Source organism: Schistocerca piceifrons, chromosome 2 (genome assembly GCF_021461385.2).
Source record: "Schistocerca piceifrons isolate TAMUIC-IGC-003096 chromosome 2, iqSchPice1.1, whole genome shotgun sequence".
In the NCBI taxonomy this organism is placed as follows: Eukaryota; Metazoa; Arthropoda; class Insecta; order Orthoptera; family Acrididae; genus Schistocerca; species Schistocerca piceifrons.
This window is the reverse complement of record NC_060139.1, coordinates 688626263-688643378: the sequence shown is the minus strand read 5'-3', so window position 1 is coordinate 688643378 and position 17116 is coordinate 688626263. Positions and strand designations below refer to the sequence as shown.

The following is a 17116-nucleotide window of genomic DNA, read 5'->3' as shown; positions in this document are numbered from 1 at the left end:
TAATGGCCATCATCATCATGACAGTTGCAAACAGTCTGGATTAATATTCTGCATCTTGTTGGTGTTTGTAAATGTTTCTGCAGTTGACTTGCATTCAGTTTTGCATTATGAAAACAGATGTAACTGCAGTCACTTGTAGCGGACACTAATCATATTTTCTATTGTTAGTTTTAAAATTTTAATATAGGACCACAGTTGTGAAATTACAATTTGTGACATTCCAATGGTGTTTACTGTTTCTGCAATGAGTGGCTAGCTTCTTTCTTATCAGTAACTCACTGTGACACAAGTTCTGTTAAGTCACATTACTGACTGATTTGCTTCACTATTACTTTTGTCATTTTTGAGTTCTAATATTATCTGTTACTCCAAGAATTAAAATACTTCAGTGATGTTCCACTGTGCGTATTTTCCATTCCTAAAGCAGTACTGATGTAGTTAGCAAATAGTTTGAAAATAGAAGTACAACATAATTATTGAACTACTATAGCCCTGTTTTACTGTATGGAGAGTAACCCGAAACTACTAAGAATTCATATGAAAACATGCACATGGTGACATCTATAGAAATTGAAGGTATTACATGGCAGTAAAATTTGAATCTCAAAACACCTAAGTTTTCTACAGAGAGTTCTAAATTAAGAATAAAGTCTTAAGTTCATGGCTCTAGGATTGAAGTCTAAATGTTTCAACAAGTTTCTCATGGTTCAGTGCGGGAAAGCCTTTGTTAGTATATATGCCATCCTCTATTGGCTGATATTTCAGTTTCAGTGAAATCTCATGTAGAGCTTGATGTATGAAATGATATTTTATATGAATGTGTTTCGTCTGTGAGTGAAAAACTGAATTACGTTCAAATTTTCCAGCTGTCTGATTGTCAGTGAACAAGATGATGTGTGACAGCTGCCCTAAACCCAGCTCCTTCATGAATATTGACAGGGGAATCACTTTCTTTGTTACTTCAGTGACACTCGTGTACTCGGCTTCAGTTGATGGAAAGCAACAGCTCTTTCTCTGCGTGAACACCATGAGATTGCTGATATGTATAAGTTTTAGTTGTAGCCTTTATATGATTTCCTGTCAGCATCAGAACTTCCCCAATCAGCATCTGTGACACTGAAGATTCCTTCTTTATCCTTTATGTAGGTCAGTTTGTTGTTTATTGCTCGTTTGAGGTAGCTATTGATTCGTTTAGCCACTTGCCAGTGAACAAATTTGTGGCTGTTACTGTACTGTCTTAGCTTACTGATGGCATACTGTATGTCTGGTTGAGTACCAATGGCGATGTTCATCAATGCTCCAGCCATTGCTCTGCATTGATAATGACTGTCATCGTATGTATGCATAGCTGTTGCATCTAACTTGCACCCATTTGCTAGTGAAGTCCATACTGGCTAGCAGCATACATTCTAAATTGGTGTAAAACTTCTCTAATATAACCAATTTGTCAAACATAATGTAATTTTTTCAACAGATTAGTTTACCTCAAACCCAGCTCACATATTGTGGCACCAGGATTCTTGATATCAAATCTGGCAGATAACTCGTCCTTGATCTGTTTTGTTCTTTCTGGGGCTCCTGAAGTGATTATTATGCATCTACATGAATGGTTAGGAAGACTAGAAATTTTTCTACACTGTCTGCAAAGACACGGGGATTAGAATCTATGGATCACAATCCAATTGATGTTAGGGATACTTTCAACTCGGTTTACCACCACTGAGCAGCTTGGTGCAGCCCATAAATGACTTTTCTAAGTTTACACATCACTGGATTTCAATGTTTGGAGCATGTCGCTTGCATCCTTGACTATATGCTTATCTTTCTTCGTCGAGCAGAGAGTCTGGCTGTTGAATATTTCTGTGTAAATTTGACCCTTCAGAAATGTTGTGTGAGAATTCAGCTGTGGGAGACGCAAGTCAGATTTGACTGATATAGCCAGGAGTAGGCTAAGTGATTCTCTCCACAAAGTCAACTCCAGGCCATGTGTTGAATCCTCAAGCTATTATTCTTCTTTTCTCGTCAACAAAGATCCGTCAGTAATTATTCTTCAGAACAGTCCTGCTGTCAATTACCCTTTCATTTGTTGATCTGCATTCAATGTGCAAGGTACAATTTTTCATTACTGACTTGATTTTATCATATACATAATGTGTAATTGACATTGACCTCTATTGCATTTGCACTTAAGTTAATATATATTGAGTTGAAACATCTGATGAGTCTACAGCTGCTACAAACCATTAAGCAAGTCTGACTCTTCAGTAGTGAATGATTTGTCATCCGTTAATAGCTCTGATTCAGTGTTCATATCACCAGTGAAATCTCCTTCCCTAGAATTCATGTCGAAGCCACCTCTTTGGTGGTGACCTGGTTCCTCTTAATAGAAGTCCACATGAGCTCAGAACTGTCATGATCAAAGAACCTCGCATCTCAACACTTGAATCCTGTGGTCTCTTGGTTACCCACACATAATAGGCTTTAGGATTGAACTTAACTTTGTTTGATTATTTATCCGGGATGGAAATCTTTTGATCAAATGTACAAAGATGAGATTCGTCAGTTTGCCTCTTCAGCCACTTCTCATGTGGAGTTCCATTAGACAGTCCTTAAGTTAAGCAACGATTTTGGGTGTAGTTAGTTGTGTTGATGGCTTCACCAAAATGACGTGGTAGTTCTGACTCAAGCAGCATACAACGAGCTGCTTTGACCAATGAATGGTTTTTTTTAGTGCCATAATTTTGCTGCAGTCTGTATGAAACTGTTAGACATCACTGTATTCCTTACATTCTGAGAATGGAGTCCATTCTTCCATTGCAGCACTCCTTAGCATTGTGTGACTGAGACGATTTATAGGATTTAGTACAAAATCCACGACCAGTCACAACTGAGGGTGATATTTAAGACACCCATATAGTGACAGTCATGGAGTTCCACAACACCCATTATGGATAAAATTTAGTGATAGGTCTTAATTTGATGACCAGTCTGATTTTTAACTATGGTTTTGAATTCAACAAATTTGTCGACCACTTCTCCTTTCTATTTTGAGGGAAATAGACTTCACAACTTCTGCGGGTGGTCATCTGTAATGTTCACAAAAAAGATCTTGCTCCAGCTTGAGATGTTCCCTTCTCGTTTGGTGAAGGCAGTGGATTTGATTTTTTCTTCAAGATACATAGTGCATCTAATCAAGGAATTTTGAGTACATCAGTTATTCATTTTGAGCATTCTGTTTCTGTCTCATGAGTTCAAGCGGCTAAATTGAACATTTGAGATTTGCATATCAATTTTTTTAAACTCTTGGCTTTCCTTATTGCCACTGGACCATTATCTCGTATATAAAACAAGTTACCATTAGCACGTAAGAGGTGTTTTTCAGCATTCTAGAATTTGTGTTACGTTCTTCCAAGATTTTTACTTTTAGCGTCTTGATATTTGGTAGATTGTTATGGGATTCAGTAGCACATCTAACATTTTAGTAGCTATTTGGAAGACTGTGGAACAGTCTTATTGACAGTAGACCACTGTTTATGCTGACTTGCATTGCTTATAACTTGTCCGCTGCATTGAAGAATTCAGTGTGGTGTTACGGCACCACTAGGTTTCGTTTTGTGGAGCTTGAAACACTTCAACAGTGTTTCTTTGTGAGCAGATCCTTTGGATGTATTTATTGATTCTAGTTTAAGCCGTATCTGACATGAGTGCAGTTCTTAACTTGTTTCAGCTCTGTGGGATTGATGGTTAATTGAAGTCTGCCTTTTCTTTTCTGCCTTTCCCTAGCCATGCTTTGTATCCACCTTCTGCAACAGCAAGCATTTTGCCTTCACCAGTTAGTGCACATTGTGCTAGATCTCCAGATATGTATCCCCATGTGTCATTTTTGATGAGTCATGCTTCAACATGTATTCTCAAAGTGTCACAATTATTTCATGACAGCGTATACAGTTGAACTATGTGTGCAGCAGTCATATGCACCATATTCATCATGTTAACGAGCTTGCTTTTCTTTTCTTTTCTCTCCATTCTGCCCCCCCCCCCTCTCCCCCACCTCTCATGTGCTTTTTGACTTGCAAATTTAAGCTTTTGTCTGACTGAAAGTTGTCACCCTTGCTGATCCTGTAATCTGTTGAGAATATGGTTTCAAAACAGGCGTTACAGGTAATTACCAAACAGTTTTATTCATAATTTCTTATATGGAAGATAACACAGAACTAAGAACAATGGAGAAAAAAGTGTGTGCCTAGTGACACGTATTGTATGCACACCAAAGATATTACATGGCAAAAAAATACAAGTCTGAACAGAGAATAACCATTATAACACCTATCATCATTCGACTTATGTACATATATCGAAAAACAAAGATGATGTGACTTACCAAACGAAAGTACTGGCAGGTCGATAGACACACAAACAAACACAAACATACACACAAAATTCAAGCTTTCGCAACCAACGGTTGCTTCGTCAGGAAAGAGGGAAGGAGAGGGAAAGACGAAATGTCTGCTTGTGTCTGTGTATGTGCGGATGGATATGTGTGTATGTGCGAGTGTATACCTGTCCTTTTTTCCCCCTAAGGTAAGTCTTTCCGCTCCCGGGATTGGAATGACTCCTTACCCTCTCCCTAAAACCCACATCCTTTCGTCTTTCCCTCTCCTTCCCTCTTTCCTGACGAAGCAACCATTGGTTACGAAAGCTTGAATTTTGTGTGTATGTTTGTGTTTGTTTGTGTGTCTATCGACCTGCCAGCACTTTCGTTTGGTAAGTCACATCATCTTTGTTTTTAGATATATTTTTCCCATGTGGAATGTTTCCCTCTATTATATTCGACTTATGTACATAGTTACATTAGCTGGAATTATTTGCCACAGTAGAAAGAAGTCATGTAGACTGAGCTGCTGCCTGCTGGCAGGTATTGAAACAGAAACAGTGAACTGGAGGAAAAGTATCTTACTATTTGTTTTCGTCTAGGACTCTAGGCAGGAGTGTTAGATGTCGGGACACATACAGAAATATTGTAAATATGTGGTAATGTATCTTTGGAATATAGTTTGTCTTCTTTTATGGAAACTTAGGTAATAATTTGGAGTAAATATTGGACAGTTCATATTATCCTGTAGCAGAAGGTCAAGCCTTGGGCTCACTGAACGTAAATTACCCAAATACATTGAATGGGCTGTGGGAGATGGACTTCAGTGGTTTCTTTGAACAGACTTAATTTTTATTTTATTTCACTGCATTTGGGTTATCTTATGATGAATTACAAATTCTTGAGTGACTTGCATATTAAATCAGTGTTGCTTTCAAAAATATGTTTAAACACTGCACCAGTTACATATTTTTATATGCTTAGCAAGAAAGGTTTGGAGAATTTATGTTCATTGTCCAGTGCATACATTTAAGCAAACATTGTGTGATGTTTACATGTGTGTTGTTCTGCCTTTCTTGCACTATAATCATCCTGTTGAGGTTATAATATACTTTTTCTCTCCCATTATGCAGAAAAACACACACACACACACACACACACACACACACACACACACACACACACACACACACACACACACACACACACTGTTTGCGGATGGAGATAAGGTCTTTGTAACAGATAAGATCTTTGTGATTAACATATTTTCACAGACATAGAGTGTGGGTGAGGGTTTGTGTGTCTGCGGTTTTCTGTGCCATGGAGGAGACACAGTACTTTATAAACTCAGAAAGATGACTTCAGCACAAGAGAGACAGAACACACACACTTGCAAACATCATACAACATACTTAAGTGAATATTTAAGAATAAAGGAAATTCCTGGATGGAACAGTACTTAAAAAGAGGGGAAAGCAACCTGTCACCTATAGTGGACTGATTTTCAGAGTGTAGAAACACATAACAGGAAACATTATTCGCACTAGTCTCATTGTGGCCACAGGAGTGTGCCTTTGGGTGTCTGTACGTGGGATGGTTTGAACTTAAACTAGAATAAAAGCAAGAGCTTGAAAGATAGTGTGAATAATGTTTCCTGTTGTGTGTTTGTGTGCTACACACGTCAGTCTGCTGTAGTGAGTGATTACCTTTCCCTTATTTTGCATTGTTCAAATATTTGCACTTGACAATGAGAATAAATTCTCAAAAAAAGTTGTGCGCTAAGCAGGAAAAAATACATAACTGGTTCAGTGTTCCATTATAAATTGTGAATGAAACAGTCAAAGGCCTTCCAGAAACTTCAAGTATGATGAATGAAATTAAGTTTACTTTATAGTGCAGCTCTAGTTTCAGTACTGTAATGTGATTTGTAAGCTCAAAAAATTGCACAGGTGTTTTTTCATGCGGTAGATATCACTGCACTAACAGTTGTTATGAAGTAGAGTAGTTACTGTTACACTTTGAGTAAATATTGTGAAAAATATTAGTTAAATCTGTCATCAGAATTTAACTGCAAGTGACACAATGCAGTTTTGTAGCATTGTCTAGAACTTGTGTGTCCATAGCTTATAGAAATTTTTCTAGTAACAAATTGTGACAATAAGAAATTGTAATTAGCTGCTTTTATATGAAGCTTCGATATTAAGCATCTAGTGCACAGCTGCGTACAAGAGTGTACAGATTTTATTCACTAAATGTAGATTACACATTATGGATACTAAGGTAAATGCATAGATATTGAATTTCAATGAGTAATAGTGATAAGAAGTAGTTTCACATTATCAAAATTTCAGATTAAATGAAAATACGGGTAAAAAAATACACGTACAAGATGGTAGCATGTATATAAGACACAAATACAGTGGAGGAATAATAAATACTCAGAACATGCAATTACTTCAAATGTTAAAAACTCAAGGGTAGCTACTGAGGTAGAGACTTTTTGAAAGAGAAAGGGAACTTCTGTGGAATGTGTATATGTGTATGTGTGGGGGGGGGGGGGGGGGGAGATTAACTTGTGTCTCTGGCTGAGGACAACCCACCTTGCCATATATGAGGAAGAAGAGAGCCAAAAATGAAACAACTGTGTCAGAAAGAATAGATTGAAGATAACATACCAGTAAGCATAACAATAAAGAAATGCCACATGGGCAAGCAGACCTACTCATATTGTTTGCCAGTTGATACAAGCACACTACATAGTTTCCCATATAGAAAATTACAGCTACCAGATGGTAGCATACAAATAGAGAAATTATAAATACTCCGAAGATGCAATTACTCCACCATCACCAAATTGGCAGAATGTTGAATGGAAGCAAACTGTCTGCCTTAAGACTGTATAGTGCTCTGTTGCTGAGCAAGCTTTACAGCTAGATTCAAAAGATCTGAATACTTGTACGAAACCATTAATTTGAATCCTCCCTCCCAACATCAGTTTCCCTGAACTCTAGAAATGGGAATTTGCTCTCCAACATCATCCACTATCCTCCTGAACTTATCTTTTGTTAGTGTCTATCTCCCCCCCCCCCCCCCCCCCTACCCCCAATACACAGATGCACCTTTTTTATTCTCAATTTATCACACTACATTTGCATTGTTCTTTTCACTTCTTATCCATCTTTACTTCTTGTTCTGTCCTTCCCCTATCTTTGATCTCACCCTCCTTTTACAAGGTAGGTCTCCTATAAATAGGTTCTGAATGATCTGTCTTTCCCATCCTCTTCCACCCCTCCATCCTCCCCAATCCAACCCTGTTCCCTTTTTCGAAAAGGAACCTGTATTACAGTAGTCTGTATTAAGAGTTGCTCTTTCTGAAGGTAAGTACTGACCTGGTCATCCTTGTTAATTGAACAATATCCTGAACTGAATTTACCTTTTTATGTAATTTGCCTGTAGTTTTATTTTTGGGTATTGTCTCCTGCTTATATGTATGGTAGAAAATATCATAAGTCACAAAGTCTTTAAATTTCCTGTATAAATTTTGCTGCTGCCTTGATTGTGTTAATATTTTTACACCTTAATTAATAAAGATTTGAAATGTGCACCTACAGAACTAAAGAATTTATTGGTCACAAGAAACAGAACCCAAGAGATAGCAGCAAGTGTTCAAACTATTATTCTTGATTTTACATGAATGTTATCTGAAAAAGCATGGAACATGGGAAGCCAATTATTGTGTGAACAAGCAGCAGTTAATACTGTGCCTAACAGAAGCCTTGCTTAGTGAGTAAGACCCACTCTAAAATCTTTTGTTTCAGGGTGCTGAAAACAGCAGGAACATGCAGGTAGTTGTAATTTCATGCTATTATAAATCAAATGTGAGATCCTGCAACATTTAAAAATTTGTTGCATGCTGATATCTGTGAAAAGAGAGCCCTACACAAGCCTAGGATGCGAGAGGATGTTGTAATTAACAATTCAATTTGTGTGCTGTATGTTGATACCACCCACTTATTTCTCCCCAAATTTACCTTTCACCATATTGGTTTCAGTGTGCACATTGTCCTTTGCAAGTGATCAGCTTGAAGCCACAATTAACTTTAGTAATGCACTTTCTATGAAACTTCTCGTTAAGAAAAAAGGGGGTCAAATAATAGAGAATCACTTGTACCTGCAAAACAAAATTAAGTAGCAATTTGTCTTTTGCACTCCAACCTGCAGTGGGTGGTAGAAGAAAAAAAAAATGCTTCAAGGGAGCCCTTTTCTCTTAACCCTAGAACGGACAGTGCGGGGGGGGGGGGGGGGGGGGGACACGCTTTTCTACAACACCAAAAATACTTCTTTTACTGTTTATTGGTTTTTAAATTTACCATGCATTTATTTAAAAATGAGGTTTTGTTCACCTAAAAATCTGATTATTCAGCATTTAAAAAAATTCTTGAATATTTAAAACTTTTGAAAGTTTTCGTTCTTACAGGTTAGTCACCTCCGTGTTGAATTATAGAACATAATAGTCTCTGGCTTCTTCAAATTACTTATTTCTTTGCCAGTTTTATTGCTTGTGTGCTTTGATGAGAGGAAAATTGCATATTTATTTTTCTTTGGCACATCCAATCTGAAATTGTCGCTAAATCCGGATATGGATGAATGTATTTTTCTTTCCTTGTGGGTCAAGAATTCCAAAGGAATCTCTCTTTTGTTTTTGCACACTGTTCGAACAAGTGTAAGCTTACAATCTCTGACAAGTATCCTAGCAACGGTGTTGCTTGTGAACCAGTTGTACTGGATAATATTCCTTCCTGTACCGTTTATTGACTCTGCAAGTTTCAGCACATCATCATCAGCTGTGTTACTCACTTGGAAGAAACCTGCAGGTTGTAGTCCCAGATATACTTACAAATTTTGTATGTAGGCTGTTTTAGCATCTGCTGTGATAAATATTTTGATCTCTTACTTTCCAGGTTTGAAAGGAAATACATTTTGAAAGAACAACTTCCTCAAAAGGATAGTAACATTTCATTCACTGTAAGGTATTAACAAGTTGTGTAAGGCCTTGTACAGTTTTTGTGAATCCTTCCATAACATAATGTACAGGAGTCAATTTATTACATTTTTATTTTCCTCTCTTGTGTGAATGTTATCTAATCTGACACATCCCAAAAGAAAATTAAATCTTTTTAAGTGACATAATTGGAGGGAAGATTTCTGTCCCTGTGCCACAAATGTCCCCAAATTCTTTCTTATTCATTTCACCTCTTTGAGGAACGCCAGAAATGTACAAAAGACCAAAAAATGTCTTTTACTCTTTCTTTTATTCCAAGTTTCGTGCAGTATTTTGAGTCACTTTTATAAAGAGGTTTTACACGATCAGCATAAATATTTGTGCTCTCTATTTTGAAACCAAACAAATAATTGTCAGTGAACAGTTTCCATCTCAATGATGGTCGTAGCATTTCTGGCTTCCCCACTGACACATGCGTAATTGTATTATGAGATCTGGTACAAAAATTTCGGTTAGGAACATTTTCAGCCATCTAATTTATCTGTCTGTTGACAGATAGCAAGATGATGATGTGTACTCATGTTTCTGATGGAAATAACAATATCATCTTTGCTGTCAGTCAGTTCGTAACTCATTTCACTTTTTGTGTTGTGACCACTTTCAGGAACAAAATTAGGATCTACATCCAAATTGTCATTATCATGTTTTAATAACAGTTTTTCAGTTTCTTCCACACTTAGTGGGCCCTGCCAAGCCATTTTCGAGCAGTTTTATTGCTCTCTGTCGCTATAACAAGAAAAGTGCCTACACAGAAAAAGCTAATGTAAACGGATGGGTTTGGTCTCTCTAACCCAGAACATGTTTCTTCCCATGTTATTGATCAACTGATGAACAATGAGGAATTATAAAACAAGTAGTGGTCTCTAGGAGCATCAAAACTAAAAGCTACAATGATAGGCTTACTTTTGTGGATGGAATTATAAAACAAGTAGTGGTCTCTAGGAGCATCAAAACTAAAAGCTACAATGATAGGCTTACTTTTGTGGATATTTTTAAAACATAAATCGCCTGGGTCTGGGAGAGACAGCCTGTCTGTTCTAGGGTTAAATCTTGTTTTTGAATACATTAGACTTAGTCGTAGGTATAAACATTTGTTATCGCTTCACCTATGAGGTACAAATTCCATGATAGAGAAGTGTTTTCTTTTTCTATACTTGTAATAGAATTATTTTTTTTTTTTTTTTTTTTCCCCCTCCACCTTCTGATCTCCTTCCTACGGCATGATATTTCTAAATGTGTTTGTGAGAATGTCCCAAAGGAGGGTCCAGTTATGTACTGAAACTTTTCAGTGCAGTGTGGAGCACTTGTGATATAAGTTCTGTAATGTCCCAAGTAGTATATTACTTAAAATAAATCCTGAACTTTTCAGAAAGTCCATTAAATTTAGAACAATGTTGACCTAATACTGTGTGTGTGTGTGTGTGTGTGTGTGTGTGTGTGTGTGTGTGTGTGTGTGTGTGGGGGGGGGGGGGGGGTAGTGTGCTATTGCTATTGTTCACATGCACATTGCTAGCTTAATGATGATCATAATATTGTCATTCAAACTTCAATGTTTGTTGTAAATGAATAGGTATTTCGTGGATACAGACATACACACAAAATAGAGAACTGTAGTTGTATGCAACAGAGTAAATATGAGCCCTTTGTTAATAGAACTTACCACTATTTCAGCATGTCTCCTGTCAGTTTTGTTTGCGAAATCTAACACTGGCATGAAAATTTCAACCAGAATCCTTGGATTCCTGATGGCAGAAATGGTTAATATAAAAACTCTGTAGATGAAAACTAGAAACCCATACTTCGAGTCTAGCTGTTGCATGTTCTTTCAGACCATGATTGATGATGGCATTCTACCTTGATGGGAGTAGCCTAACTCTTGAGACACATCATGGTACAAGTTTGTGTGTGTGTGTGTGTGTGTGTGTGTGTTTGTCTAATATACCTTCTGGTAACCTCATAATATCTATATTGAGAATCAGCATTGCTGAGGTATGATAAATATTGTGTTTTTCCAAGACTGTAATTCACAAGAACAGCCATTCTACCAAATGGTACGTTTTAAGAAAAACCACTTTAAATAAATAATTGTTGTGTAGTTTCCACAGCCTTATGCAACTCTTTCTGTGTGATGACATCTTGTCAGATTACAAGTCACTTCTGTCACTTAGTCAAGAAGCTTCTTGTTTGTATGGTTATGAAGTCTTTTGCGACAGAGGCCTGGGATGAAAAGTCATCAGTATACTTGGCACTTCAAATTTCAATTTTATCCAAATTTGACACGGATTGTTTAGGTAGAACATTTTATCCGGCTTTGTATTTGGTGCACAAAGACTGAGTTGACCTCATTTCAGATCATTCCATCAATGAAAAATGAGTCTGGACCTCAGAGTTCGCAACTGTGATACCAACTATTAGACAAATGGCTTGTGATGAGTAAAGCTGTTCTGCAAAATATAGATCATGTCCAGAGATTGATACCGAGCGAGGTGGTGCAGTGGTTAGCATACTGGACCTGCATTCGGGAGGACGATGGTTCAAACCTGTATCCGGCCATCCTGATTTAGGTTTTCCATTATTTCCTTAAATCGCTTCAGACAAATGCCAAGGTGTTTCCTTCATAAGGGCATGGCTGACTTCCTCCCACATCCTTTCCTAACCTGATGGGACCAATGATCGCACTGTTTGGTCCCCTCCCCTGAATCATCCAAAATCCAGTTTGATGACAGTATTCATCAGATCATTTTTTCATGTGTGAATACTTATAATATCAATGTAGGACAATACAATGAACACTTGTTCCGGATGGACACACTTAAAAATCATCATTCATTCAAGCACAAGACACATTACTACATAACAGTGTCAGTGCAGTTGAGGTAGGGCAAGGGTGGTACAGATATTGCACCTGATAATTTAATTGAAGAAAGTCAGAGTGTGTCCAAGTCTGTTGCATAATGTAACACCAGCAGTAGTAGAAAAATTCCAACTACAAGATCATAAAGAAATCATGGTACCACCATAAACATTGGAGTGTTAAAGATGTAGAAGAGAGCTTTGCATGATCAAAATTAAGATCAAGCCCAGCTGATGAGCATTCACTCCTTTAAAACACAAAGGAATTACAGACATTAGCTGCGAGGGGCATTGGTGTATGTCAATGGGCAAGTTATAAATTTGTGCTGGACCTGGATTTTAAACCTAGGTCTCAGACTTATTAGGCAGATGAGCTGGCCACTGCACCATCTGCATGGCTACCTTAGCGGAATTTTGAGCTTGCCTCATTGATTAATCCTATTGGCAGCCAGTGTCTATAATTCATTTGTGTCTTGATTCATAGTGGCCGCAGGATTAAAATGATGACATGACACTACATTTACGTTCTCTCCTTATAAGAGTCAAGATCCTCCACATTCCTACATTATACCAACTGCAGTTGTAGCTGCACCAGTGCAGTGGTATCACGTCCATGTCCTTATCTGTCACTTCTACCTCCTCATTGTTATCAGTATTCTTGTAGGCAGCAACATGACACTGTAATTGTTTTCTGACGAAAAGTTTTAAAGCTCGCCTGTTGAAGGCACTTTCCTTGCTGCTGTAGTAGCAGTAGACACAAATTACATCAGGCAACCACTCATCTGTGGGTGAATTATGAGTAGTGCATAGGTGACTTACAAGATTATTCCTGTAGTAGAAGTTCAGACACATTCGTTAATACATATAACAACAAATTATATTTTATTGCAGCTGTATCCCTCCTTATACTCTTCTGCTCACGTAGATACTGTGGAGGAAACACTTTGTAGTTCGTCAACCTGTACTGCTTACTTTCCATCAGCAACATTGTAAATACAATTACTTCTACTTGTTTTCCAAGCTGCCAAGCCTGTTTCACCATTCCAGTTCACACAATGGTTGTATAACTGCCATATTTCTACTTGCTAGTTGTGAACTGCTTTTGCCATGGTATCTTAGGTGTCTCTTCTTCCAAGACTTTCTCTGTGCAGTACCTCTGATGACTGTTCATCCAGTATTTTTGTATCTGTTTTATAATCCAAGCCACTGTTGGGCAATCATGAGTTTGACCAGGATTTCCCTGCTGATTATTATTCCTGTGAGTTTATACACTTTGCCCATGCAAGGCAACTACAAAGATTTAGGGAAAGTGTACTGAAATCACTTAACAAAAATAGTAGCAGGTACCATAATACCTGTACCATGCTTGTGTTATTACATGGATGTTTATTACTGTGATGCACACTGTGATTATCTTTTTGTTTCACTTTATTTTTGTACCAGTCTAATGTAAACAGTACCTTTTTATGCAGTGTACGTTGAACCATTCCCTGCCAATATTTCATTGAAATATAAATGTACAAAGCTGTAGCATGTATTGTCATTGATTTATTTTGCATTGCAAATAACATTTCACTTCAAATTTTAAGTTGAAAGTCAACATTGATTATTTTCAGTATCTGGAACAGCTGAGGATTGTCATCTTAACAACTACCATAAAGAGACAATAGAAGATTGTGGCTGACAAGCATCCATGGGTGTGGGTTTCTTGGGGGGGGGTTTATGATTCAAAGAGTAGGGAAAGGTTTAGAAGTTATGTTGGACTAATCTTGTAGCTTCAGAATCCAGAGAACTAACAATGATTTGCTGGAACTAGCAGTTCAAAAGTGAGAAATAGACTCGGAGGAAACTACAGGATAAAAAGAAACCATAAGGTAAAAATCGGCAGAAAAGCATCATAATGGAAAAATGGCACAAGGGGCTTAAAATAAGAGAAAACAGAAACAACCACTGCAGACTGATCCAGTGCCAGTGAAATACGTAATTCAGATTGTAAATAGAAACAGTGAGGAAGGAGTATTGTGGAGAATCATGGAAAATTGTTTGTGCACAATTAAGAAATGCATTTTCCCAGCAGACAGTAGCATTATTTAAGATACATATATATCAGGAGCCAAATACTTGTTGGAGCTTGGAAGCACAAATGCTGAGAGGGATTTCTTATGAGCCAAATGATGACGTAAACAACTGAGTTACTGTTGTTATAGGATGATCAGCAACAAGGTGCTTCATGTTGTTAGTGCAGGTGGTTTATTGGTAGCTATTCTTTCTGACATAGTAGTTTGTGGTGGATATTTCTGTGTAAAAATCATATCAAAATCTGCAATTTACTTGATAGGTCACATTTATGACTTTGTTCTGTTGGAGTCACTGAAATTATCACATGACAGAGGATACTACTGTAGATAATCATTCTTAGTACGAGGGTTGAATGAAAAGTAATGCCTCCACATTCGTTAATAGGATTTGGATGGGAGTATTTAAATAAATCAAATGCAGAAGTAATTGTTAGAATGTGATCTTTAATTCCCAATATTCACTTTTCCACATAATCACTAGCCAATTGGATACATTCCTGCCAACGATGAACAAGTTTTTTGAAGCTTTCACAGAAGAAGTCGACACACTGTTTTCGCAACCACAGTCTCACAGTTCCATCAAAGTCTTCATCAGAAGCATAATGACGACCTCGCAGATTGTCTTTCATTTACCGGGAACAGGTGAAAGTCAGACGGTGTTAAATCTGGACTGTATGGAAGATGCCGTACAGTGGTAAGATTCAGTCCCTGAAGTTCTGGTGTGGTGGCACATGCAATGTGTAGTTTGGCACTGTCATGCTGCAGGAAAACATTTCCCTTTTCCTTTTGGACCCTTGTTAGTCGTTGTTTCAAAGTCTGCAGTGTTGTGATGAATTTATTGTTGTTCCACAATCAAGGAAATCAACATGCATAAAATCACCTGCGTCCCAGGGCTGCGTCTTGAATTCTTCGTGTCTGTCTCCAGGTCGTAAGGGTGTACCCACATTTAATCTCTTGTCACAATTGAATGGAGAAAGTGTCGCCTTAATTCTTGTAACGGAGAGGAGTACCTGGCAAATGTCAAGTCCGTGTGCTTTCATTTCAGGAGTCAGCATCCGGGGTACCCACCGTGCACAGGTGTTCAGATAGCCGAGCAAAGCAATAATGTGACCCACACGTTCTTGTGAAATGCCGATTGTGGTTTCAGTTTCTCTCTTAGTGATACGACGATCGTCCTGAATCAGTCTGTCAACATTTTGCTTGTGAAACTCAGTGGTTGCTGTCACAGGATGTCCAACTCTTTGTGTGTCACGCAGGTCAGATGTTCCCACCTTAACATCTTTAGACTTACTCGCCCAATGACGCGCAGTACTCACATCAACACAATCACCATAAAATGCTTTCATTCTCTGATGAATCTCCTGTGGGGTGACACCTTCTGCTGTCAAGAATTGAGTGACTGCACATTGCTTAAATCACATTGACTGACCATCTGCACAGGGTTCCATACTTTACACTGTAACAACACAACCGTTTCGTTCAATGCTAAAGCTTCCCACCAACTGGAGCAGTACAGAAGAGGCTACGGAACAAGCCAGTACCTGCCACATACCAGTCCTGCCAACTGTTGAAGAGTTACGAAGGTGGAGGCATTACTTTTCAGTCAACCCTCGTATATACAAAGTGGTCAGAAACATCCTGAAAATCTTGTAGGGGTGTTTGCAGGGTAGGTTGTCATCGGAAATAATTGTTGTGAAAAAAATCTCTCTGTTGTGTCGTTTCAGACTTAATTGGTTTCAAAGTTGGCCTATCAGACTCTTAGTGTAGATGATAGCACATGAGGATGCTCAGCCTTTGGTTTGGGTTTGATCCTTTTTACAGTCCCATGTCCAATTTTTGCATCACTGTCTTGTTTGAGTTTAAGAAACCAACTAAAGAACACATTTGGTGGCACTGTCTCTGGTGGGCTGTTTTAATTTACCTGTGCAATGTCCTGATTGGCTAACTTCTATGCTAATTAACTCGAAAACCGTGCAACATACCACATTTTTTTCCCTAACAGTTACTTCTCAGCACACCACACTGTGCAATACTCACACAAGCTCTACAGACTGTTTCTGACCATTCTGTATATAATATGATGATGTATATAATATAAAACATTAAGGAATGAAAACCTTTCATACGGAGAAGTTCCATATTTGTTATATCATTCTGAATCCAGTTGATTGAAGCTAAGCTAAATCTTTGGAACATTTATTCTAAACGGTTCAACTGTTCTTTGTTCATAAGTGCCCATAAAATTTGTTCTTCATAATTAATGGGGTGTCTTCACCTACTTAGAAATTTAAGAAATAAACTTGTGTTTTATACCTGTATTTGGATTAATTCCTATGGTTTTCTGTATACGTAACATTATCCTTTCTTTCTTACAGCTCATTACTCTGTGGTCTTGGCTGCCAGTGAGAATAACAATGTACCAGCCAGTTCTTTTATACACTACAGAGGAACATGGTTGTAGCTTAACTACCTTCTTCGTGCGTGTGGAACACCATGAACCCACACTTCTGATGATAAAGACTTGCAACAATGAGGTATTATTGTACTGTCAAAAAATTTTTTGTATGGTTTTCATAAAACTTTCTCACTTTGTGTTGCATTGTTCATTAACTTTATTGTAATTATGAAGAAAACATCCTTTTTTCTTCTATGCTGAATTTTGTTTTCTAAAGTTCTTGAGGCTGAGTGAACTCATTCTGTTTGATTCCTCACTCTTCTCCATGTTTTCAATGTCATATAAAGCCAAATACA

The 17116-nt window shown here is 37.8% G+C and overlaps 1 protein-coding gene across 1 annotated transcript in view; it reads left to right on the top strand.

Moving 5' to 3' along the window:
* Positions 1 to 17116, top strand: part of LOC124776582 (GTPase-activating protein skywalker) — a 299487-nt gene that overhangs the window by 255110 nt on the left and 27261 nt on the right. Inside the window, exon 10 of the mRNA XM_047251633.1 lies at positions 16741 to 16899. Within this exon, the coding sequence (XP_047107589.1) occupies positions 16741 to 16899 (159 nt within the window). The remainder of the gene's footprint in view (positions 1 to 16740; positions 16900 to 17116) is intronic.